Raw genomic sequence first — 24,693 nt, 5'->3', positions numbered from 1 at the left:
CCCTGGTTCTTCCACTATGGCTAATATTTTCCCTCTCAGAAAAAGGCTACCCTCTTGCGGGGAATACTATACAAAAAAGCGAGGGTTTTGGGTCGGGGCATGGTCGGGGCGTATGAGTGATTTTCCGCCTGGTGGGACTGCCATCTGTCAACAAATGCATTTTCTGCGTGGAGTGAAACAACACACCCGCAACAGGCGCTCCCACCGGGCGGAAAATTTGCCCCCCCTTCCCCCAAACCGCACCTACCTACTCGAAAAATGGCCCATTGGTTACTACCCGGGTAGGTACCTTTCAAGCCATTTGGCTCGGTGCAAAATACACGGTATAGCCGATAGACTCGCCGCTTTCTAAAAAATATGGTGGTTAAGTGGTTAAAAATATTTAAACAATTCAATGTGTTACACAAAATTTGAAAATTAATCACATTTCTGGGTAAGAATCAAGTTAAAGCTTAAAGGTGGTATTAACCGGGAGAAAAGCGGTGTAAGCGTCTTGTTAATCGGAGTTTGGAACTGGTGTTTTTCCTGACACCGGTTTAAACCCGGAAGCCGCCCCAAATGTCTATGGGCAGGAAGAAAGGCGCCCAGAAATCCGAAAGAACTGCACTCAAACCTGAAATGATCAAACCGAGCGCCCAAAATGCTATTGCTATTATAACCCGATTGACGCGGGGCCTAGCCCTACGATTGCCCTGTCTGATGGCCTGGTGGGTTGCGTTTGCGCAAATCAAAATCAAAAGTTGACAACAGAGCATGGGGCAGACGATAAAAGTGAATTTCGCTAGCCTATGTTGTTGAAAATTACAGGTCCCACGTGCTGTGTGCTGACTCTCTTTGTATTCTCGTGTTGAAGGATAAACCTGAAAGATTCGGAGAAAGGAAGTTAATAGTTTGTTGAGTATTATATTACTATGTAAGCAGTGCTTTGTTGTTTTAAAATGACGAGAATTATTGTTAAAAATTTACCAAGTTCAGTAAGTAATCCATTTTTTAAAATAAAGACTTATTTTGTCATCATTGCATACTAAGTTTTAGCTATTAATAATATTCACAATTGTTACTATGATTCAGGTATCAGCACAGAAACTAAAAGACACATTTAGTCTAAAAGGTCAAGTCACAGATGTTCAACTCAAGTATGATAAGGATGGAAACTTTCGACATTTTGGATTTATTGGCTTCAAGAATGATACTGAAGCAGACTCAGCTTTAACATATTTCAACAATACCTTTGTGGGATCATGTAAAATTCAGGTATTCCATTGAAACCTCTCTGTGAACCTCACAAGACCTAAACAACTTTTTTCTTTTCACTGTGAATTTTCTGTAACAGGTTGAAAGGTGTGTAAACTTGGGAGAGAGTACTAAAGGGAAAAAAGAAAACAAGACTACTGAGGTTTTTCCTTCTCCTGTGCCTGTTAAAAATGTTAAACCAACCAAAAAGCAGGATACAAGTAATATACCTGAAGATCCTGAATTTGCAGAATTTCGGGAAATACATTCTCGTGGCCAAAAAGACAAGATTTGGGACAATGATGGTATAGATGGTTCAGTAACAAAACCTATTTCAACAAAAAATGGCAGTGATGCAAATGAAGAAGCTGAGCTAACAGACAAAATTGCACACAAAAAGGAGCTTAGTGATTTGGAGGTTTGTTTACATACATGGTAGTTGTTTTGGTTGAGAATTATTATGTTTTTTGTATAGTATCTTAAATCGAAAGTTGTTCCAGGGGAGGAAGAGACTGATAAATCATCAAAACTGTCTGTAAAAGAAGTGAAAATCCCTAAGGATTACATGCATCTGAAAGTCAGGGGGTTTTCTTGCCAAGTAAAGAAAAAGGACATCAAAGAGTTTTTTGCTCCTCTCAAATTAGATTCGATACGACTACCTCCTAAAGTCAAAGGTGTTGCATACATTGGATTTTCTTCCGAAAAAGAAATGAAAAAAGCCCTCAATAAGCATCGAAGTTTTCATGGTATCGCAATTTCCGGTTTGCTTTTTGTCAATTTGATTTTCATTCCATTTATTTTCCTAAAAGCTGGCCACAGGATCAGTGTTGTAAAATCTGAAAAAAAGACAAGTCTTAATGAAGATCCACAGATCCAAAAGAAAAATGAAGCATGGGTTCGACAGGAAAACGACATGAAGAAGGAAGAAACTGTGGCCGAGTCGGGAAGAATTTTCATTCGTAACCTCGCCTACACAGTGACAGAAGAGGACTTGGAAGCTCTCTTTTCTAGATATGGGCCTTTAGCCGAGACACACCTTCCAATTGATAAATATTCTCGAAAAATTAAGGTCAGTTTGTCTCGTTTGAAAACAACAATTTTTATAATTATTTGTTATATAGGGCTTTGCCTTCGTGACGTATGTCATTCCAGAAAACGCCGTTAGAGCCTACACGGCTCTCGACGGAACTGCGTTTCAAGGGCGAATGTTACATTTAATGGCAGGAAAACCGAAACCAAGCGAAGAAGATGATGACGGTAACATATCCTTGATTCCGAAATAATGACTCTAATTTACATCTGTTGCACTTATTGTTAAAACAGATGCCGAAGGAACTAGTTACAAGAAAAAGAAATTGAAAGAATTGAAAAGTAAAGCTGCCTCAGCACATAATTGGAACACCTTGTTTCTTGGCACTAATGCAGTCGCTACCTTGATGGCTGAACGTTATTCTACTACGAAGGAGCAGGTGAAAACTGAAAATGCATTGTTTAAAACAAAATTCCAGTTAATTACGTGAATCGCAGGTTTTGTTGGAAAGCAGAGACGGTCAGCAGCAGCAACAGAGTGTAGCAGTGCGTTTGGCACTCGGCGAAACGCAGTTGGTTGCAGAGACAAAACAGTTTCTTCTTGCAAATGGAATCGAACTAAACGCCTTTCAAGATGTAAATATTTTTTTCCCCAGTGTTTTCCTTGCTACATTTTGTTAACTGGAAGTGTTCTGTAGGTACCAAAGCAGCGCTCCAAAACTGTGATTTTGGTAAAAAATTTGGACGCCCAAGCTAATGTCGAAGAGCTTCGAGATCTGTTTAGTCCTTTCGGTGAACTAGGCCGAGTTCTCTTACCTCCACGTGGCGTTACTGCTATTATTGAATTTCTTGAACCAACCGAAGCTAAAGCAGCTTTTCGGAAGCTGGCCTATTCAAAATTTCGACATATGCCTCTTTATCTGGAATGGGCTCCAGTGGACGTTTTTCGAACGGCTGCTCAACGATTGGTGTCTACACCTATTGAAAATAAACTGAAAGGTAAGCGGTGTTAACAGTATATTATGCAAGATAGTAGAGTGATAAACTTAACGATACTAAATGCGCAGTTAAAGACGAGGGAGCCGTGGCCGCTTTGGAAGAAAATAATCCAATTTCCTCGGATAAAGTTGAAGAGCAACCTGAACAGGACACAACACTCTTCATCAAAAACCTTAATTTTAGTACAACCGATGAAACATTGCATCAGCATTTCGAGTCCTGTGGCCGAATTTTTTCCGCAACCGTGGCGCGAAAAAAGGATCCGAAAAATCCTGGTCAATATTTATCCATGGGCTATGGATTTGTCCAGTTTTTATCCAAAAAATCTACGGTTACAGCTTTGAAAGAGTTGCAAAACTCCACGTTGGACGGACATGTCATTGAATTGAAGGTAAAAAGTTACAAATTGCTTTGAAGTTGCTATGGTGTGTTAACTAACATTATTTTACCAGCGGTCGAGTCGAGCTGAGAATAAGGAAGAAACTCTTGCTACTGCAAGAAAAACTTCATCAAAAAATAAAGAACCAATTTCCAGTAAATTGCTGGTCAGAAATATTCCGTTTGAAGCCACCATAAAAGAAGTGAAGGAACTATTCAAGTAATGATATGATTGTTAAATCATGGAACATATGACTTCTAACATTGCTCTTCGCAATTTTCAAGGCCATTTGGTGAACTGAAGGCTGTTCGCTTACCGAAAAAGATGGCCGGAAATGAATCCCATCGTGGATTTGCGTTTATTGATTTTATTACCAAGCAAGACGCAAAGGTAGCGTTGACCTCGGGCGTTATTTGTCACACAGATTTTTAAAATAATTTTTTTGTTTTTTCTAGAGGGCATTTGAAAGTTTGTCGGCAAGCACACATTTATATGGGCGACGACTGGTACTGGAGTGGGCAGCCAGCGAGGACACGGTTGAAGATGTTCGGAGAAGAACTACCTCCCACTTTTCAGAAGGCAAAACTCTATATCATACTTTTGTGTTATGAAACTAATTTTTTTCCTTCCATAATAGGACCTCCGACGAAACGGAACAAGAAGTTGGATTTAGCAAGCAACGGGCAAGAATCTGACTGAGTTCTTTTGTTTGTCAGCAAAAGCTCTCTGTGTTCCACTAAACAACATGTAATACAACCTTTACGTTGTTTTTGGCCAACATTCGTTTGTATAAACTTCCTTTTTTCGTAACTTTATTTTATTTTTTATTTATTTGTTTGTTCGTTCGTTTTCGTTTTTCATGTGTAAACAAATTAGGCTTTTCACAAAACTAAAAGTTTGTTCTATCCGATGGGAATACGGTAAATTTGCTATTCCAAATTGAAGGTACTTTACGTTTTTTCTGACCTAGACGTTCAGTAAGACCAAACGTCTATCCATGTTTCATGGTCTAACTACTAGATGTCCACGCAATTTTTACGAACTCTACCGAGAAGTAGAACCATGAAGTACACCAGGAGTAGTAACGCGTTCCTTTTGCATTGGAGAGCTTTGAGCTATGCATGTTAAGCTCCATAGTTCGCGTTGCTTCTGTTCAGTCTGGAATTTGAAAAAAGAGAATAGGGGGAAACAAAGGTAGTCATTTTGAATTTCGTCTGCTATGTTTTTGTTCGGTGACGAAGTTCAAAATTGGTCTGCTTCCTGCTATTCCCTTTTTAAAAAAAAAAAATAATTTTTTGAAACCAATTTGTGCGACTGCGTACGCCGGTGCGGAAGGTCTTCGTTGTACAGAAGACCAGTGCTGCAATAGCAGCACAGCACCCATCCCTAAATCAATCAATCATCAATCTGCTATTCCCTTCCTCTAAGTTCCAGATTGACAACCCGCATCGCCATCTATAGAGCTTAACATGCATAGCTCAAGCTGTTTTGCAGGCGTTACTACTCCTGGACTCCTGGTATACTTCATGGTAGAACTTTATTTCTACATTATATAGAAATACAGTCAATATGTTCATGTAACTCATGGCTCTATGGTTGAGAACCGGTGTGGTATGCCGAAAGTCTAGGATCGATTCCCGACAGAGTAAAAATGCCATATGGTTATAAATTAGTCAAGGAATCTTGTACACGCAACGGTAAGCACTTTCAATTAGTGTATAATCCTGAAATATCACAAGATAAATGCGTAGTAAGACAGAGAATGTAATAGCGGTAAAAAAATCAAATGCTTTTTATGTACAACTTCACTTAGGTACAGCAATGTGCAAGAGCAGTAGATTTCATGACAATACTAGTTGTAGCTCAGTGGTAGAGCGTTGACCGGATGAGCTAAAGGTAATGGGTTCAATCCCCAAGCAGCACATGTTAAATGAATGAGTACTTAATTAGAAAGTCTTAAAGGGCAATACACGTTCACACGTGTGGAGAGGAAATGAAACTAGAATTAAAATCTGTAATGAAAATCAAATGGAAAAACATGTGTGAAATGAATATACACAAACTTCACGTTTTTAAATATTTGTATTGTTCAAGTAGCAGTAAGTAGTTTAAGGCAGTGTCTCCACTTACCATCAACCAAGACAAGCCGAGACATTGCCTCAATTGAATTCTAACCCGCGGGGAGATTACCCGGGGAGTGGCTAAGAGAAGCCGGAAAAGGATGGAAGGTTTCGGACAAGTTTTTACGTGAGCGATTAACCGTTAATTCGGATTTTTAGGTAGCCTCTTCGCCCTCCAATGACATCATAGAACTTGAGGACCCCCACGTTCCCTTTCCGGACAGCGCACTCACAACCTTTACTGCTGATCACAGTAGGGGCATGACCCCCTATGGGCTTATCACAAGTCAAGGGGAAACGGGGCCACAGAAAAGAAGGGAGCCCTGATGTGCACTGCAACATATTTGTATAAATAGTCTACCATAACATGGGAGATAATAGAAGAATCCGGAAATCTTCAGTCGCCCTTCCAACATTGTACACATACTTCTTTTACACCAAACCTCCATCAATATCCTGTTCGAACTCACTATGAATGCAAATTTAAATTAAAGAAATAAAATATAATATTCTTGCTGATACACTTACTTAACACAGCGAAACCCTATTAGCATATTTCTCGTGACTTTGCGATTATTAAAACTACATTAAAGAAACAAAGCATGAATGATTTCTATTTAATGAACTCATTTAAAATGGTAAAACACCTACTCAATTGTGATCCTGTTTCTCCCACACAACATTCTTTTCCCCATGAATAGAACCAATGCATCAATAAGATACCTAAAAGATTCAAATTATAATAGTAATGATGCAGCAAATACTCATACTATTCTTTTTTCTTACCAGGCTTCAGCATCACGCACGAGGATAACCAACATCAATGTTTCTTTTTACTTTCTTTGCAAAACACTTGTTGGTTACAGACATCAATGCCTCTAATGTTCCTGTCCACACAAAGCAGGAAAGGCTTCTTGTCTCAAGGGTCACCTCAAGCAAGTTCAAAGTCATAAACTTCCGAGAGAAGAATTTTTCGTACTGTCTAACCCTATAAATAATAAAAATTTAGCTAATATAAACATGCCATAGAGTTGTATGTTAAAGCAAACTGCAAACTAAAAATACTGTTGATAGGTTTTTTATGCCTATGTATACAAACCAGCATTGTGCAGTTCAGGATGGAAGGGCAGAAATTCCCAATATTTTCCATTGGAATGTTTTCTCAGGGATTGGTGTATTAACAATGCACACTGTGTGTAACGCTGCTGATAGTAACCATACCTGAAGAACCACATTAATAATGAAGGTGTGGGAAAAAGCAGAATCCTTAACCGAACAGTAATTAAAATGCGACATGTGATTAACAAAAGATACGCTCAAAAAGTCAAAACTATTCTCAGAAAGAATTTGTTGTTTACCTCTGACTAATTCTATTGTTGCAATTGCACCGTTTGTTTGTCTCGAGTCACATAGTCACATCCTCCTCCCTTGAAGGCGTCGTCTACAGAAATCCCTCCTTCAAGTGATATTTTTGACCGCTAGATGGGAGTACAAGTTATCTATTAATTTGCTAAATAAACGGACAACTATCGAAAAAGAGTTGTCTATTAAAAAGTGAGTCAAACGGCGTTCCGTAACCAACAAGGTACAATAAAAATTTAACCAAGGGGGAACCCTAGACCACACAGAGTAATTTGGATTTTATTGTAATAAATTAGGAGTTTTTTATGGCAACACTGTCTACTTTGCTCCGCCTATCGGTCATTGAAAAGAGGTTATATAACGACTTTACCGTAATAGTAAAGACCATTTTGATCCCGATTGCCGTGCTTGTGAGTATGCTCGTAGAATTTTAAGATATCTTCAGATTGCCTTATTTTCTTAAATGTACAGTTGTGTGTTATTTCTTTTGATTTTAATTGTTTGTGAATTCGAAATCAACGTGCTATAGAAATTATGAATAACGTGTGTTTATTTATTTTTGTGTTACTTGCAGTTATTTAAATTCTCGTCTTCTCAGAAACGTAGAATGTATTGTATTGTTTTCTCTACGTATAGTAGAAAAACAAGCTATGGACCTCTTTTGTTTAAAATGTTAATTATAGAAGTTGCAAATTTGTGAGTAAATTGCAATAACTATGAATAAATATGGAAATCAGAAACAATTGTAGAAATCTTATTTGATTATTTTGATAAGCATGATGCTTGTAGATATTCAGTTAGTATTTGGAAAGCATGTGGTACTGACTTGAATTTTTGACCATGATGCTGGATCTTATGGAGATTGGATTTTAATGGTAAGTTTGTTAAGAACTAAGATTTTTAGAGTGATTTAATTTCTTTTTTGTAGGGTTTAGGTTGAAGTTGAACATGGAGTTGCATGTATGGCCTGCCAACTCATTTGTTCTGGCACGGTGGTTAATTGCTTCACTGTCGAGATCCTTGTCCATTTGTTCTTTGGACATCTTCCTCAGTTAGGTAAGAACTAGTGATCTACTTATTGTGACAACTTACTTTTCAGTCTTAAACCATTGCTAACTTCATTGCATGAGCAATCTTGTTTGCATGGTTTCAAATTTGGTGCTGCATCTTCTGTTGGTTATGGTAATCAGGTTATCATTTAATGGATCATGGTTTTCTGTCATTTGTTGGATAGTAACAGAATTGTTCTTAAAGCTGTAAATTTTTTAAATAACATAAAACCAGGAATTTTATTTACACATGTTTTCTCCTAGACTAACTTTATGTGTTGTGGAATGATTTGTGAATTAAATTTTGGTTTGTTCAATTTAGTTATTCGAAGTTCTAGTGATGTCGCTGTTGGTCTTCGTGTACTGGTGGTTATTATTCGTTTATACTAATTGCTCTTTTGTATAATTTTAACTATATACTTACCGTTTTTTTTTACGTTCTCAGGGTTTGAAAGACTGAGGTGTGGATGTGGTTTTGTAGTCAACGAGAAGCATATTTGGGTAAATAGTAAGTAGGTTGTTATTAAACTTTTTAACGGGAATTGTCAATTGTTTGAAAGGTTCAAGAGATGCCCAATTCTTCATCCGGATTAATCAAACGCCAAAAAGTAGACCTCATCGTTCGGGGGTTTTTTTATTAGTTGGTTCCGGTATTAGTACGGTATTACTAATGATCAGAATGATCAGGTATTTCACTATTATAAATGGGTGTTTTCATAGAATTGGTTTTTCTTTACTTCGATGTAGATGTGATTTTGGTGGATAGGGGAAGTATGCTGATGGAGCTTGGTGCCAAAGAAGATAGTTAGATGAGTCGGCATCCGAAATTTTCCAATTAAATTTTATTGTGATATTTTATTTTTATTAAAAAAAAAGCTTAGTAATGTAATTTGTTTGAATTTGTTGTAATTTGTTAACTGTGGCTCTGTTTCATTGACTTTTGTTAAAATTGTGTTGGTGTGAATTGTTGAATAATATGTGGACATAAAGTTCCATTAGGTGACGATAAGCATTGGTATACATCCCGATGAAAATGAAGATGATCTATGTAAACTCGTCAATGGAAACGTTATTTTCCTGCCATATTCTATTGACTAATTGTTGCTTTTTTTTTTAATGCATATTGTTTTAAATGCTGTCATAAAAATGCTATTGTATCAATAAATAAAAGTAATTAAAATTTCACTCAATACTGTACAAATTAATAGGTTTTATTTACGGTTTTTATAACCTGTTCATACATTTTTTTTTTTTGTTTAAGTAAAAATTTCCGGCCAAATTTTTTGGGAAAATTTTCCCGGGAATTTTTTTTTTTTTTTCGGGGCAAAAATTTTTTCTGAAAATTTTCCAGTAATTTTTGGTGAAAATGCGTTTTTAAACTAAAAAACCAGTTTTTTACTACAAAACCAGAATAAATTATCAAAAACACATAATCGGTGTAGGATTCGAACCATAGACCTTTGACTTGCTGTGCCACTGCTCTACCACTGAGCTATTTCACATATTATATTACATATTAATTTTGCACCATAACGCAAAATCCGCTTAGAAACTTGAAATGTCAAATTGAGGATACAGGGACCAATTATGGCCCAACGGATGGGCTACAGCCTTGGAAATTGACGCTTCAACTCCCGATTACCTGCCCGAATGGCCTACTCCAGTGGCCGCGTGGTGGTCTGGGGAACCTGGCTGAGCTGCCCTAGGAACTCGATGATGTATCGCTCGAATCCCAACCAAGTACCAGTCTCCAAATGGTCAATGTTGTGGTCTCGGAAAGCAGGCTCAGCTGCCCTAACGGAATTCAACCAACGATGCCTACCAGTATTTGTGAGAATATTATTTTGGAAATGGACAACATAATAGTTATTTGAAATGCAGTTGCATCACATTGATTGTTATTTGTCTTTGACGGGAGTTGAACCCTGTACTTTCGTGATACAATGTCGATGCTCAACCATTAAGCTATCGCATATATATAATGATACATGTCCCTTATTGATTGACAGAAATTCCTAGAATATAATATTGTATATAAGATGAAATAACACTCAATTCACGTCCACATTGCCAGATTTAAAAGGTATGAATCCCGCGAGTGCTATCTTCGTGATTGTACACACATTTTAATGATAAGAAAACATGAAAATTAAATTTTGCTTAAAAATTATTAGAGAAAATTTATTATTGACAATGTTCAACACATTCACATGAAGAGGGTATCGACAGAGCCCTCTAATGATGTTATCGAACTATGGGGATCCCTACGTCCCCTTTTGATCAGAGCCCTCCAAACTTCGGTACATGTTATTTTCATACATACCATACAGTAGGGGCGTGATCCTCCACAGGTTTTTTATGAGTCACGGAGAAACGGGACCACAGAAAAGGACGCAGCCCAGATATGCAATTTAATTTTGTCTTTAACGAAAATGTCATATTTTTCCACCAAGCCTCAGTCAAGACCCTCTTCCAATTCAATATGATCATGAATCTACATCAAAGAAATAAAACACAAATCAGTACAAAATTCTTGCTTACACTTTATTAAATACAGCAAAATTCTATTGGCATATTTTTTATGAACTCCTACCAGGACATTGTGAATTTTGAAGAAACCTCTTGTCCTGTTTTGTTCAAATCCTCCCCTGCAGAAAAAAATAAAAGCTTCTTAAAAAATTTAGTACAGTATTACTATTTATACTTGCCGCTAGTAAAATTAGCTAAAGAACTTTAGGACATCTTTAATTGAGCCTGAAAAAAGATCTCAGTGCAAGAATTTTGCACACAGATGTTTAATTAGAAAACTGAATAGTGAAGTCAAATAACAGGAAACTATTCACTATGTAAACTTTTGGGCCAAATATCAGCTTAGCAGGATTTACAAATAAGAAAAACATTAGTTATTTTTCACTAATTAGCCACAAAAACCTCTTTTCTTCCAACAATTCAGATATTAAAAAGATATTGTAGTGTCACATATTTTGCCAAAAGCTAGGTTTGGCCTGCATATTAGTAAATGCTAACATGCAACCCAAAGTTCCCATTTAAACCCAAACGGTCCTTAACATGAGCCTGGTATGGACCATAATTAAATGTTACCTTAATTTTTTATGAAATCCAAGTAGTTAATTTGATGAAAAAGAACGTATGAAGAGATTGGATCCAAAAGTCATTATTTTGACTGCACAAGAGCATACGAATCCAGGCCTATTTTTACTTGAAAGGTCTTTGGGTTTAGATGAGGAATATTAGAACTATTATTACATGTGTTGTACTAAAATGAAAAATATTACTTGTTTTCACAAAAAACTGTTAATGATTGTGTCAAAAAGTAAAAACTAGTAACAACAAAAAGCCATAATTAATAATACCTTGGAAAGGAGCTGTCAACTGACAACCACATACATGGCTAAAACATTTCAAGGCTAAAAGTTAAGTTTTTCCCCAGTAGAGGTTGTAAAATTACGTGGACATCTAGTGGTTAACGTTCGTGAAGAACCACATTAATAATGAAGGTGTGGGAAAAAGCAGAATCCTTGTGATTGGCATGAAAATATGGCAAATTTTAATCTAGTTAAAGAAAAACCACCAATATAAATTTAAAAATAACAGTAATTAAAATGCGACATGTGATTAACAAAAGATACGCTCAAAAAGTCAAAACTATTCTCAGAAAGAATTTGTTGTTTACCTCTGACTAATTCTATAGAGTTGGCTAACGTCCGAAGTTGCCAGTTCGATTAATTGTGGAAAAAAAATTGGACACAAACTAGTAACAGTTTTTGCATGGCGGCTTACGGAGTTTCGCCCGTTGTAGTTTTAGTTTTAATTTTTTCCATTGAAATTATCTTTCTTTCCATTCATAATTGGATCACGAAATTCCTTCGTTATCAGGTAATCTTGTAATTTTTATTTGACCTCGATATAGACTGTACTTTATTTATTATTAATTTTTTTGTAGACGTGTTTACTTTCTGTAGCAGACAAAAATGGATGTTGTAGAGGAAACTGGCGGGCTGATAAGGGAGCCCGCCAGTTTTTGTCTGCTACAGAAAGTAAACACGTCTACAAAAAAATTAATAATAAATAAAGTACAGTCTATATCGAGGTCAAATCAAATTACAAGATTACCTGATAACGAAGGAATTTCGTGATCCAATTATGAATGGAAAGAAAGATAATTTCAATGGAAAAAATTAAAACTAAAACTACAACGGGCGAAACTCCGTAAGCCGCCATGCAAAAACTGTTACTAGTTTGTGTCCAATTTTTTTTTCACAATTAATCGAACTGGCAACTTCGGACGTTAGCCAACTCTATTGTTGCAATTGCACCGTTTGTTTGTCTCGAGTCACATAGTCACATCCTCCTCCCTTGAAGGCGTCGTCTACAGAAATCCCTCCTTCAAGTGATATTTTTGACCGCTAGATGGGAGTACAAGTTATCTATTAATTTGCTAAATAAACGGACAACTATCGAAAAAGAGTTGTCTATTAAAAAGTGAGTCAAACGGCGTTCCGTAACCAACAAGGTACAATAAAAATTTAACCAAGGGGGAACCCTAGACCACACAGAGTAATTTGGATTTTATTGTAATAAATTAGGAGTTTTTTATGGCAACACTGTCTACTTTGCTCCGCCTATCGGGCATTGAAAAGAGGTTATATAACGACTTTACCGTAATAGTAAAGACCATTTTGATCCCGATTGCCGTGCTTGTGAGTATGCTCGTAGAATTTTAAGACATCTTCAGATTGCCTTATTTTCTTAAATGTAAAGTTGTGTGTTATTTCTTTTGATTTCAATTGTTTGAGAATTCGAAATCAACGCGCTATAGAAATTATTAATTACGTGCGTTTATTTATATTTGTTTCACTTGCACAGTTATTTAAATTCTCGTTTTTTCAGAAACGTAATATTTATTGTATTGTTTTCTCTACATATAGTAGAAAAACAAGCTATGGACCTCTTTTGTTAATAATTTTAATTAAAAGAGTTGGAAATACGTGAGTAAATTGCAATAACTATGAATAAATATGGAAATCGGAAACAATTGTTAAAACCTTATTTGATTATTTTGATTAGCATGATGTTTGTAGATATTCAGTTAGTATTTGGGAAATATGTGGTACTGACATGAATTTTTGACCATGATGCTGGATCTTATGGAGATTGGATTTTAATGGTAAGTTTGTTAAGAACTAAGATTTTTAGAGTGATTTAATTTCTTTTTTGTAGGGTTTAGGTTGAAGTTGAACATGGAGTTGCATGTATAGCCTGACAACTCATTTGTTCTGGCATGGTGGTCAATTGCTTCACTGTCCAGTTCCTTGTCCATTTGTTCTTTGGACCTCTTCCTCAATTAGGTAAGAACTTGTGATCTATTTATTGTGACAACTTACTTTTCAGTCTTAAACCATTGCTAACTTCATTGCATGAGCAATTTTGCTTGCATGGTTTCAAAATTGGTGTTGCATTTTCTATTGGTCATGGTAATCAGGGGATCATTTAATGGATCATGTTTTTCTGTTATTTGTTTGATAGTAATGAAACTGTTCTTAAAACTATAAATTTTTTAAATAACATAAAACCAGGTATTTAATTGACTTGTTCATTCTCCTTGACTAACTTAATGTTTTGTGGAATTATTTGTTTGTGAATTAAATTTTGGTCTGTTCAATTCAGTTATTCGAAGATCCAGTGATGTCGTTGTTGGTCTTCGCATATTGGTGGTTATTCGCTTATATTAATTGTTCTATTGTATAATTTATATCTTACTATATACTTATCGTTTTTCTTACTTTCTCAGGGTTTGGAAGACGGAGGTGGTGTTCGTTCTATTTTTACGGTGGATGTGGTTTTGTAGTTAACGAGAAGCATATTTGGGTAAATAGTAAGTAGGTTGTTATTATACTTTTTAACGGAAATTGTCAATTGTTTGAAAGGTTCAAGAGATGTTCAATTCTTCATCCGGAATAATCAAACGCCAAGATTAAGACGTCGTTCGGGTGTCTTTATGTTAGTTGGTTCCGGTATTAGTACGGTATTACTAATCAAATATGTCATTAATATAAATGGGTGTTTTTATAGAATTGATTTTTCTTTACTTCAATGTAGATGTTGTGATTTTGGTTGATAGGGGAAGTATGCTGATGGAGCTTGGTGCCAAAGAAGATAGTTAGATGAGTCGGCATCCGAAATTTTCCAATTAAATTTTATTGTGATTTGTTTTTTTTTATGAAAAAAAAGCTTAGTAATGTAATAGTTTTTTGTCTGTATTTGTTGTAATTTGTCAACTGTGGCTCTGACTTTTGTTAAAATTGTGGTGGTGTGAATTGTTGAATAACGTGTGGACATTAAGTTCCATTAGATTACGATAAGTATTGGTTTATATCCCAATGAACATGAAGATGATTTATATGCAAACTCGTCGGTGGAACCGTTATTTTCCTCCCATGTTCTATTCGTCAATTGTTGCTTTTTTTCATGCAAATTGTTTTAAACGCTGTCATATTATTGATGTTGTATTAATGAATAAAATAAAATAAAATTTCCCTTTATACTATACAAATTAATAGTTTTTACTTACGGTTTTTATAACCTGGTTTTTTTTATTTTTATATTGCGGTATAAAAATCCAGTAAATTTTTTTAGGGAAAATTTTGGAGGTAAAATTTTTTTGGGGAAAATTTTGGGGGTAAAATATTTCCGCGTATTTTTTTTTTTTTCGGGGCAAAAATTTTTTTGGAAAATTTCCCAGTAATTTTTGGTGAAAATGCGTTTTTAAACTAAAAAACCAGTTTTTTACTACAAAACCAGAATAAATTATCAAAAACACATAATCGGTGTAGGATTCGAACCATAGACCTTTGACTTGCTGTGCCACTGCTCTACCACTGAGCTATTTCACATATTATATTACATATTAATTTTGCACCATAACGCAAAATCCGCTTAGAAACTTGAAATGTCAAATTGAGGATACAGGGACCAATTATGGCCCAACGGATGGGCTACAGCCTTGGAAATTGACGCTTCAACTCCCGATTACCTGCCCGAATGGCCTACTCCAGTGGCCGCGTGGTGGTCTGGGGAACCTGGCTGAGCTGCCCTAGGAACTCGATGATGTATCGCTCGAATCCCAACCAAGTACCAGTCTCCAAATGGTCAATGTTGTGGTCTCGGAAAGCAGGCTCAGCTGCCCTAACGGAATTCAATCAACGATGCCTACCAGTATTTGTGAGAATATTATTTTGGAAATGGACAACATAATAGTTATTTGAAAGGCAGATGCATCACATTGATTGTTATTTGTCTTTGACGGGAGTTGAACCCTGTACTTTCGTGATACAATGTCGATGCTCAACCATTAAGCTATCGCATATATATAATGATACATGTCCCTTATTGTTTGACAGAAATTCCTAGAATATAATATTGTATATAAGATGAAATAACACTCAATTCACGTCCACATTGCCAGATTTAAAAGGTATGAATCCCGCGAGTGCTATCTTCGTGATTGTACACACATTTTAATGATAAGAAAACATGAAAATTAAATTTTGCTTAAAAATTATTAGAGAAAATTTATTATTGACAATGTTCAACACATTCACATGAAGAGGGTATCGACAGAGCCCTCTAATGATGTTATCGAACTATGGGGATCCCTACGTCCCCTTTTGATCAGAGCCCTCCAAACTTCGGTACATGTTATTTTCATACATACCATACAGTAGGGGCGTGATCCTCCACAGGTTTTTTATGAGTCACGGAGAAACGGGACCACAGAAAAGGACGCAGCCCAGATATGCAATTTAATTTTGTCTTTAACGAAAATGTCATATTTTTCCACCAAGCCTCAGTCAAGACCCTCTTCCAATTCAATATGATCATGAATCTACATCAAAGAAATAAAACACAAATCAGTACAAAATTCTTGCTTACACTTTATTAAATACAGCAAAATTCTATTGGCATATTTTTTATGAACTCCTACCAGGACATTGTGAATTTTGAAGAAACCTCTTGTCCTGTTTTGTTCAAATCCTCCCTGCAGAAAAAAATAAAAGCTTCTTAAAAAATTTAGTACAGTATTACTATTTATACTTGCCGCTAGTAAAATTAGCTAAAGAACTTTAGGACATCTTTAATTGAGCCTGAAAAAAGATCTCAGTGCAAGAATTTTGCACACAGATGTTTAATTAGAAAACTGAATAGTGAAGTCAAATAACAGGAAACTATTCACTATGTAAACTTTTGGGCCAAATATCAGCTTAGCAGGATTTACAAATAAGAAAAACATTAGTTATTTTTCACTAATTAGCCACAAAAACCTCTTTTCTTCCAACAATTCAGATATTAAAAAGATATTGTAGTGTCACATATTTTGCCAAAAGCTAGGTTTGGCCTGCATATTAGTAAATGCTAACATGCAACCCAAAGTTCCCATTTAAACCCAAACGGTCCTTAACATGATCCTGGTATGGACCATAATTAAATGTTACCTTAATTTTTTATGAAATCCAAGCAGTTATTTTGATGAAAAAGAACGTATGAAGGGATTGGATCCAAAAGTCATTTTTTCGACTGCACAAGAGCATACGAATCCAGGCCTATTTTTACTTGAAAGGTCTTTGGGTTTAGATGAGGAGTATTAGAACTATTATTACATGTCTTGTACTAAAATGAAAAATATTACTTGTTTTCACAAAAAAACTGTTAATGATTGTGTCAAAAAGTAAAAACTAGTAACAACGAAAAGCCATAATTAATAATACCTTGGAAAGGAGCTATCAACTGACAAGCACATACATGGCTCAAACATTTCATGGCTGAAAGTTGAGTTTTTCCCCAGTAGTGGTTGTAAAATTGCGTGGACATCTAGTGGTTAACGTTCGACTTTTTCATTTATTTTTCCCAAAATCTTTAGTTTGCTATTTTAATACCTGATTTACATTGAAATTTAACCGAAGGTTCTAAAATAACTTGCACTATTTGTTAACGTTGTTAATTAGAACACATTATTATCTTTTGTAAAAAGATGAATAGCTTTTCCGTTTTTTAAAAATCTTAGATATAGCAACGCAAATACATTATTTAAGTTTAATATTGAACAAGAATCGAGAAAACTGGCTTTGTTTTTAAATATGATTTTTAGTTTTTGAGTTATTCGAATTTAAATGGATGATTGCGGTAAAATCATTAAGTAGACTATACATCCACCATTCATTCTGAACGACCTATTCTGAAAACTACAAACCTCACATCGAAATGAATCTAATTTCCGTGATCCTCGTGTAATTTCAAGTAGGAATCAAGTGTTTTTAGCTCAAATCCAGATTTGACCAAAAATCGCAAAATTGGGAACAACCTTTGCTGTTTTTCAAAATCTGAAGATTTGGGACATGTCTCAGAATTGGACAAAACTAAGCCATTTCGATCTGGATTCAACAAAGATTCCGATTTTTGGGTCAGATTGGGCGTAAGTGAATTGGATTTTGAGTTACTAGTAAAATTAGAGCATCGTCGAATTTCATGATTTTTATGCAGAACAACCTGGCGTCAAAACCACAAATCTCTCATCCAAATCAACCTGCTTTTTGGTGATACTCGGGCAATTTCGTATCGGAATCAGCTGTTTTTATTTCAGATCCGGATTTGATAAAAAAATCGCAACAAATTACTTTATTTTAGAATGTAAAAGAAGCCTTTTAGCTTCTTTTACATTTACACTTTGAACATAAAAAAATCTGCTCGATTCTATGGTTGGAAAATAATAGGAGGCAAAAAAAATAAATAGTTTCAACAAAAAAGTGTTCGAAGCACAGAAACGTTAGATCAAATGATCGGTAATTGTTTTCTTTTCCTTGTTCCTCCTCTCAATCTTCCAATTAGAGGGAGCTCTCTGTCTAGCTATATATAGCGAAACGGAAGACAGGGGCGTAAGAAAATGCTGCAAGTCTACATGAGCTTGGGTTTTGACAAGAGCTTCATCATCATCATCCGACACCGTTTTGAGGGGAGGGAAAAAAAATCAGCAAAAAGTTCCAACGTCGGAGTTTGCAGCGGCCTCTATCTATGCTGTGTCTATAGGAAATGATGATGAATAGTCTGAGGAAAGAAAACCTACATAAGTGCAGACAGAGAGAGTATAAAAGAGAAAGAAGGGAATTACAGAGTCTGCACTCCTCCCTCCGTCCAGCAGGAGAGATAGTGACAGAGCAAAGATGTTTGAACTCTGGATGCGGTTTATTATACGCTTGAATCGTAGAAGAGTTGAACTGCACAATCACTTATAGAACACCAAATTGAAATGATTGATGATTTTTCTTTTTAAGTGAAAAAAATAATATGAAGGTCGCTGGAGCAATATACAAATTATGCGGGTGTTGCTTTGCTTGTAATACAAGTTCAGGCATTCCGCCTACACGACACGAACAGGAGGGAACGGCTGATGATGGGAGCCTTTGCTGCACCAAAAGACGGGACGACGACGTTCTGGAGATGAGACTACGGGGTTTGAATCGCTAACGAACCTCATAGCATCAAGCAGCCCATTGACATTGGAAAGAAGAGAGAGAGAAAACAAAATAAAAAATGGTACGGGGACGCGGACTAACGGAATGTTATTTTCCTCGGCAGCCAAAATAAATGCAGTGAATGCGGCACACAGGCAATCCAAACAAGCCAGGAAAGCGGAAGGCCAAACAGAAGGGACAGAGCCATCATTATAGGCCATGTAAGGAGCCTTGATGACAGCCAGTTTGAAATCGCCGTATATATTATAGAGCTAATGAAAAGCCAGCGTCGGACTGTGACTGCTAGTTCGTTGGGCTGGCCGTACATTTGCCCCTTCCGTCCCGTAGCCTTTAATACAGCCTCAACTGAGAGAAAGGATGAGTAGAGTGGAAAATGATAAGAAGAATGCGAAAGACAACAACCGAAAACAAAAAAAGGGGAGAAAATAACGACAACGCGTGCTGAGCGCACCCCGTTCGTTCGGCAGTTTTTGGCTATTCCTTAACTGTCGCCCTACATATAATACAGCTCTATATGAAGCATCGTTTATTATTTGGAAGGCCGGCAAAAAGAGGGAGGATGAAAGCTCCCCTCTTCCCGTCCTTGCCTGGCGCCAAATCATCGAATTGGAACAATATAACATCATTCACCCACTGTGCCCATTCATTGCCTCGCCTTTGCTACATCCAACTCGCACACACACAATCCATCCCGCAAAGCACATGGCCAATCTGCGAAGCTCTTTTCTTTACGTCTATATACAAAAAGAAACGTCAAGTCTGTGTATGAGAAAGAGAAAGAATGTACATATACAGACAGTGGGAACTCCTCCTGCTGAATTGGCAGCCATCGATCTAGCATGTGGCTCAACCAAGCGATGCTGTCGGGGTGTGTTTTCCCTTTTTATTTCCTGCACGCCGGCTGGCTTACGGTAGTACCGGTAAATCCACGCTACTCGTGAAGGAGAAAAATAAGAAAAAAAAAATAAATAAATAAATTATTTTTGTTTTCTTTTGCCACAAACCCGCAATGCATGTCGATCGATCGTTGCCCAGCCCATTCTTCTTTCTTTCCGTACAAAATAGCGTGGCAAGCGATTAGCTATTTTCCCTCCCCACACATGTATACGATATAATCGTCTTGTACTGTCGAACAAAAACAGAAAAAGACGCAAGACCAATCAACGCATCCGACGAGTTAACAATGAATTCCAAGCCGCCAGTCCCTTCCTGTCGCTATATATAGTTTGCCCAATTAGTTACAGCAACGCCGCCGACGCCGCCCAACTCCCCCATTTTCGTTTCGCTTCCACTACAACTACTGTTTAAACTTTTTTTTTTTTCCCCCGGATCTCTGCTGATGCAAGCCTACATCGGATCGAAAACTTTTCATTTCCGCGTTTCAATTAAGCATTACGAGGCACATGAATCAGCCAACCCCAGGCCCAGTTTCTTGTTTAAAAGAACCAAGTCAGCCTTTCAGTTGCTAATCGATTGATGACCGAATCTATACCCTTGAAGCGGAATAAATGGGGCGCTATTATTAACAGCGGACATCAGCATTACGCGGATGGACGAACCAAAAGGTAACCGTATTATGTAAGGATAATATCCTTTTTTACAAAGTACCTAAACAAAATGGCTTTTGACAGTAAATGGACTCTTTCACGGTAAAATGATATAGAACTTACTGCGATTAAACTGATATGGACAGCGATTCAGCCTCAACGTCGTAACAATAAATCGTAGGCTTCCAGTGCAGTTACCTTGTAAATGACAATGGGTTGACAATCTAAAATCATTTTTGTTTTTTTCCCTACACTTACAATAGGGCATGAATGCCATCCTATTGTTCGGGGCACCGATTATCAGCACCTTAACTCCCGTTTGATTTTCTAACGTTCAGTTGCCAAACTTCCTGGAAATCTCTAATATTGTTTACGTATTTTTACGTATCCGGTCTAATTGGACGTTAGGAGAATCAATTGAGGCGAGATGGGAGGCCGGACGAATGTAAGCAACACGCAGCGTAGGCGTCGGCATTCGGTTTACCAGCACCCATTTGGTTGGTTCGTCAATTGGCTGATGAGATTGGACCAACGATGAGATTGCGGGCTCTTTTTACAACCCTAACAGAGAAACGGCAAACCACACACAACTTAAATTTTCATTACGTTAAAACGTACCGACTCGTGCCCATATCATTCGCTACGAAAATGTAGACCTGAATGAGGAAGAACAGAGCCGCTTAATCAATTCAAAATTTAAAAAAAAAACATGCGCTGAAAACAAATCTGGCTTGACAGAGAAGTTATCTCGACTATTGGCGCGCTCTGCAAATGTTTTTCCTGCCCCCACTGCCTTCAACATCTGCCCAGCTGAACAATACAACCAGCGCGCACGTCACACTGTCTCCAGGCAACAACGGAGGTCGTTGTAGATGTGTGTGTGCGGATGATTCCGGCTGAAAGGGAAAACTGGCTGCCGCAAACGATCGCCTTCTTTTTTGTTCGTGAATTATTCATGATGGCTGGGCCAGCAGGCACGGGCCGTCCTCGCTTTCCTTCGTATCATATCTCTGCCTTTCTTTTCTTTTGCATCCGCCGCTGCCATGATGATGGCTGAAGCTGATGCTGTAATCGAATCATCTAGTCGAGTCTTCATCGACGATGCGGACAGAGAATAAGAGAAACGAGCGGAAGAGAGAAATGAATCGTCATTTTTCTTCGCTTTTCTCTTGGCTGCTCAATCTAAATATTATATGAATTCATGCAGGAGGAGTGGCATGGGGGCATTTTGCGGAATAGAAAGAAAAAAGAAAAGAAAAAAAAAACATAATAATAATAACGCGCAAAAGATCGAGAAGCGCTCCCGGTGGTGAGGTCTACATGTATAACGCAGCCGAGCGAAAAACGCTGAAGAAAGGCGTTCGAAAAAGAGTTCCAATGTACATAAATTACATTGGGCATAAACTAACGACCAACGCCTATAAATATTTGAAAATGTTTTATTGGACCCGACTGAACGCGTCCATGAATTGCAGGGCAAGCTGAAACGCATGAAAACAATTTGAAAAACAAAACAAACTGGCGATTGTTTTCGCTTCGAAAAATTCCGATCTTACTCATCTACAGACAACCCTCCTATAAAGAATTAAAACACGGAGGGAGCGGGGATCCAGACCACACAATGAGTCACCTACGCAAAACTCAACAACAACAACAAAAATAAAAAGAAAGAAAGGAGAAAAACATTCGCCCAGCAAAACGGACGGGAGAGAATTTAGCCATCAAGCGGATTCTTTTGATATTGTAATGCTGCCTCGAGAGTCACGAGTGAGGCACAGCGGCTCAGCGACTTTTACCAACTCGAGACGCTCTTCTACAGCTTTGCAAATTGTGCAATGTACTCGTCGTCCGCATCCGGGCTGGCATATAAATATTTCGCTCGTTCTCCATTTCCCTATTGTCGCGTGGAAGCCATTCCACGACTAGGACATAACCTACAACAGGATCTGGGGAGTCACGCAACATATGAGCGCATTTTTATTTGTTAGTAGACGATAGGCTCACGAATGAAAAAAGAGATGAACTGTCCCTTCCTGATGTGAAGTAAGTCGCAGAAAATCCGATTCCTCCCTATCTTTCTTATTCTCGTTTTTCTTTCTGCTACATTCACACGACTCTGTTACTTATTTGTTTTAAAGAATTAAGGGATGCCAGGGCATGGTTCCAGCTTATCGTAAGGGTTTATTTTTAAGAACTAATGAATGCGGCGCGTACTGAAAGACGTTCGTCAAAAGAATTCTACATCTTATACACCACTGAGATACAATTAGTCTTGTGCTGATAAAACCTTTTTCAAGTAGAAGAGAAATTCACTAAAATGTCTTAGATTATCGTTGGTTGATTGGGGGGGGAAGCTTGTGATCGAACAAGTTGAATATAGTATGGCGAAAGTTGAGGCTCTAATTGTTTAAATTGAATTTGGCTGGCGGTTGGCAGGGACAAAGTGGTTAAAAATAATGACAAGGTACTCTCACAGTTTACTGATATCACTACTGCCGAATCACAAGTGAATGACGCAATTATGGTCGTTGCCTAGTTTCATTACGCATGCATCTACAGCAGCATTTCGGGTACAACAGTTCGATAACCAAGAGAAAGGGCACATTCAACCATCGAGTTGCTATGCCCACAGTGACACATGAAACTACAAGAATAATGCACACAAAAAAAGAATTGAAAAGACGAAAAGAAAATGGACGGCGATGGGGAAAACAAAACATGGTGTCCAGTATTTGGTCTATACTGTGCAAGGTTTCACCCCAAAAAAACGTGACAGACTCTAGAAACGAAAGAAAACCGTGGGCTTTGAAGTCTCTCAAAGAAATGAAAGGAAATGCATTTTTCAAAATAAAAAAATGCGCTTGCTTGACTTGTTAATGAAAGACATTAAAAAAAGAAAAGAGGAATCTCTCCGTAGTGTCTCAGTTCGTTATAAAAGCTCTTGGCTACAGCTTTCCACTCTACCGACACTTTATTTATACGCAACATCACACACTCCCTTTCAAATCTCGATGTTTTCTTCAACTCTTCCCGCTTTCCGGACTAAATAAAAGAAACAAAATGCTTAAAAAGTATAACCTGTACGTATCAAAGGCAAGTAGACGGAAGCTCCTGACGAAATATTTCCGTTGTCGTTTACGTAATCGCATCGGTAAAAAAGAAAAATCTTACTTTGAAGGAAGTCATTTGCGGTACTTGAAATCCCTTGCAACAAACTAGGAAGGTAAAGGCGAAAAAAGAAAGAAAGAAATTGGGACAGTTGCAAGGTGAGGAATTCGCGAGCTGGTCCATGCAAATGGTTGGACCGTTGCCCAATTCCAACGGGGGGAAAAAGGCGGACCGCTCAGCACGGCGTCGACATGAAACTTTGGAATTGCAGGAACGTGACTTGAGATCTTGTTTTCTCATCTTCTTTTTTAATTATTTTTATTTTCCTCAAACGGAACATCAAATAGGTCGGTCGAAGCAACGCCAGAAGAGGTTGGACCAGCGGCGTAATTCCGTGTAAATCAATCAAACCAACAAAAAAAATGATATGATTCGAGGTCTCCTAAAATTTGGTGGCAGCACATCGAACATGCGGAAGCTAACCAGCAAACAAAAAGAAATAAAGAACGACCCATCCGCAAAAGAACCTTTTTACCAATGTGCACCTTGTTACGTAACTTGCTCTGTGTCTCTCCTTCTCGCCCTTTTCTACATACCACTCGTCTACAGTTAGAGAGAAGAATAAAAAAAAAGAAGACTCTTTCTTCGATGATAGTGTCGCCCTTTCTCCTGATATAAACTCTATCCCTGTTTATTGTAAATGGCAAGCCACTCATAAGAGAAAGGGGTTGTCTCTATATTGAGAATCTAAGGGCATCAGCAAGAATGGGGGAAAAAAAAAAAGGGCGGTGGAAAGACATCAAAGACCAAAGACTCGTTGCTCCTGCCAATAGCTATATAATATTGGCCCACCAAAAACAGTTGATTGTTTCGCCCGCGCGCCTCCCTCCCAGTCACGATCCCGCAGCAATCAATAAAACAACAGCTTCCTTTCCTCTTCTTTTTATTTATTGTAGAAAGACTTAAGCGCGCGTGTGTGTGTATCGGTTGACGAAAGGACGAATTGAAAAAAAAAAAAGGACGGACATGTCAACTCATTAGGTCGTTGATGTATGGAGCAAAGCGACGGCGAGTTGCTGTCGCCGAAAAGTCATTCAGCTCACGCACAAATGTTGCCCACCGCTCGTGTGCAAGTAATTGGAGATTACTTCGCTGACCTACTATACAGTATATACTTTAAGACTTAATTTTATTTCGCGTCTTTGTGTGTGTGTGTGTGTGTGTGTTCGAAAGCAAAGGTTTGATGGACTTGCAATAAAGGTTCCAATCTACTTTTCTTCTCTTTTTCTGCTGTCCCAGGCAATCAGTGGACGTACCGAC

General features: G+C 37.5%; 1 protein-coding gene and 5 long non-coding RNA genes across 17 annotated transcripts; 3 read left to right on the top strand and 3 right to left on the bottom strand.

The window, feature by feature from the left end:
* Window positions 1-766: 766 nt before the first annotated feature.
* LOC116931241 (probable RNA-binding protein 19) lies at window positions 767-4,420 on the top strand. Of its 2 annotated transcripts, XM_032938807.2 has the most exons (14): window positions 768-974; window positions 1,072-1,254; window positions 1,334-1,651; window positions 1,709-1,979; window positions 2,043-2,302; window positions 2,355-2,490; window positions 2,557-2,702; window positions 2,761-2,898; window positions 2,961-3,261; window positions 3,330-3,652; window positions 3,714-3,859; window positions 3,925-4,030; window positions 4,096-4,219; window positions 4,278-4,420. In XM_032938807.2, exons 1-14 carry the CDS (start codon window positions 939-941, stop codon window positions 4,337-4,339), a joined length of 2,550 nt encoding a protein of 849 aa, XP_032794698.2. In that variant the 5' UTR covers window positions 768-938; the 3' UTR covers window positions 4,340-4,420. The 2 variants fall into 2 exon arrangements, with proteins under 2 accessions (XP_032794697.2, XP_032794698.2); XM_032938806.2 differs by having other exon boundaries at window positions 767-974; window positions 1,709-2,302.
* A 1,538-nt stretch (window positions 4,421-5,958) lies between these two features.
* Window positions 5,959-7,233, bottom strand: LOC116935388. Its single transcript, XR_006651294.1, has 6 exons — window positions 7,119-7,233; window positions 6,860-6,981; window positions 6,547-6,748; window positions 6,412-6,483; window positions 6,289-6,342; window positions 5,959-6,229 (listed from the first exon to the last, which is right to left on the bottom strand). It is a non-coding gene; the product is annotated as an uncharacterized LOC116935388 (long non-coding RNA).
* Window positions 7,234-7,330: 97 nt separating this feature from the next.
* LOC123475828 lies at window positions 7,331-9,356 on the top strand. 5 transcript variants are annotated; one of them, XR_006651288.1, is made up of 7 exons: window positions 7,331-7,345; window positions 7,419-7,997; window positions 8,051-8,178; window positions 8,494-8,537; window positions 8,617-8,672; window positions 8,732-8,858; window positions 8,919-9,356. It is a non-coding gene; the product is annotated as an uncharacterized LOC123475828 (long non-coding RNA). The 5 variants fall into 5 exon arrangements; XR_006651287.1 differs by having other exon boundaries at window positions 7,419-8,178; XR_006651290.1 differs by having other exon boundaries at window positions 7,419-8,178; window positions 8,494-8,540.
* Window positions 9,357-10,331: 975 nt separating this feature from the next.
* Window positions 10,332-11,881, bottom strand: LOC123475827. Of its 3 annotated transcripts, XR_006651286.1 has the most exons (4): window positions 11,866-11,881; window positions 11,546-11,744; window positions 10,765-11,400; window positions 10,332-10,665 (listed from the first exon to the last, which is right to left on the bottom strand). It is a non-coding gene; the product is annotated as an uncharacterized LOC123475827 (long non-coding RNA). The 3 variants fall into 3 exon arrangements; XR_006651285.1 differs by lacking the exon at window positions 11,866-11,881 and having other exon boundaries at window positions 11,468-11,715; XR_006651284.1 differs by lacking the exons at window positions 11,546-11,744; window positions 11,866-11,881 and having other exon boundaries at window positions 10,765-11,539.
* A 665-nt stretch (window positions 11,882-12,546) lies between these two features.
* Window positions 12,547-14,734, top strand: LOC123475826. Of its 5 annotated transcripts, XR_006651283.1 has the most exons (9): window positions 12,547-12,705; window positions 12,779-13,025; window positions 13,083-13,180; window positions 13,260-13,359; window positions 13,413-13,540; window positions 13,860-13,903; window positions 13,984-14,060; window positions 14,120-14,217; window positions 14,292-14,734. It is a non-coding gene; the product is annotated as an uncharacterized LOC123475826 (long non-coding RNA). The 5 variants fall into 5 exon arrangements; XR_006651282.1 differs by having other exon boundaries at window positions 13,083-13,359; XR_006651281.1 differs by having other exon boundaries at window positions 12,779-13,180.
* A 1,009-nt stretch (window positions 14,735-15,743) lies between these two features.
* Window positions 15,744-16,234, bottom strand: LOC123475829. Its single transcript, XR_006651295.1, has 2 exons — window positions 16,177-16,234; window positions 15,744-16,077 (listed from the first exon to the last, which is right to left on the bottom strand). It is a non-coding gene; the product is annotated as an uncharacterized LOC123475829 (long non-coding RNA).
* Window positions 16,235-24,693: the final 8,459 nt, after the last annotated feature.

Source organism: Daphnia magna, linkage group LG9 (genome assembly GCF_020631705.1).
Source record: "Daphnia magna isolate NIES linkage group LG9, ASM2063170v1.1, whole genome shotgun sequence".
Taxonomy (NCBI): Eukaryota; Metazoa; Arthropoda; class Branchiopoda; order Diplostraca; family Daphniidae; genus Daphnia; species Daphnia magna.
This window is presented reverse-complemented; position numbering and strand designations above follow the sequence as displayed.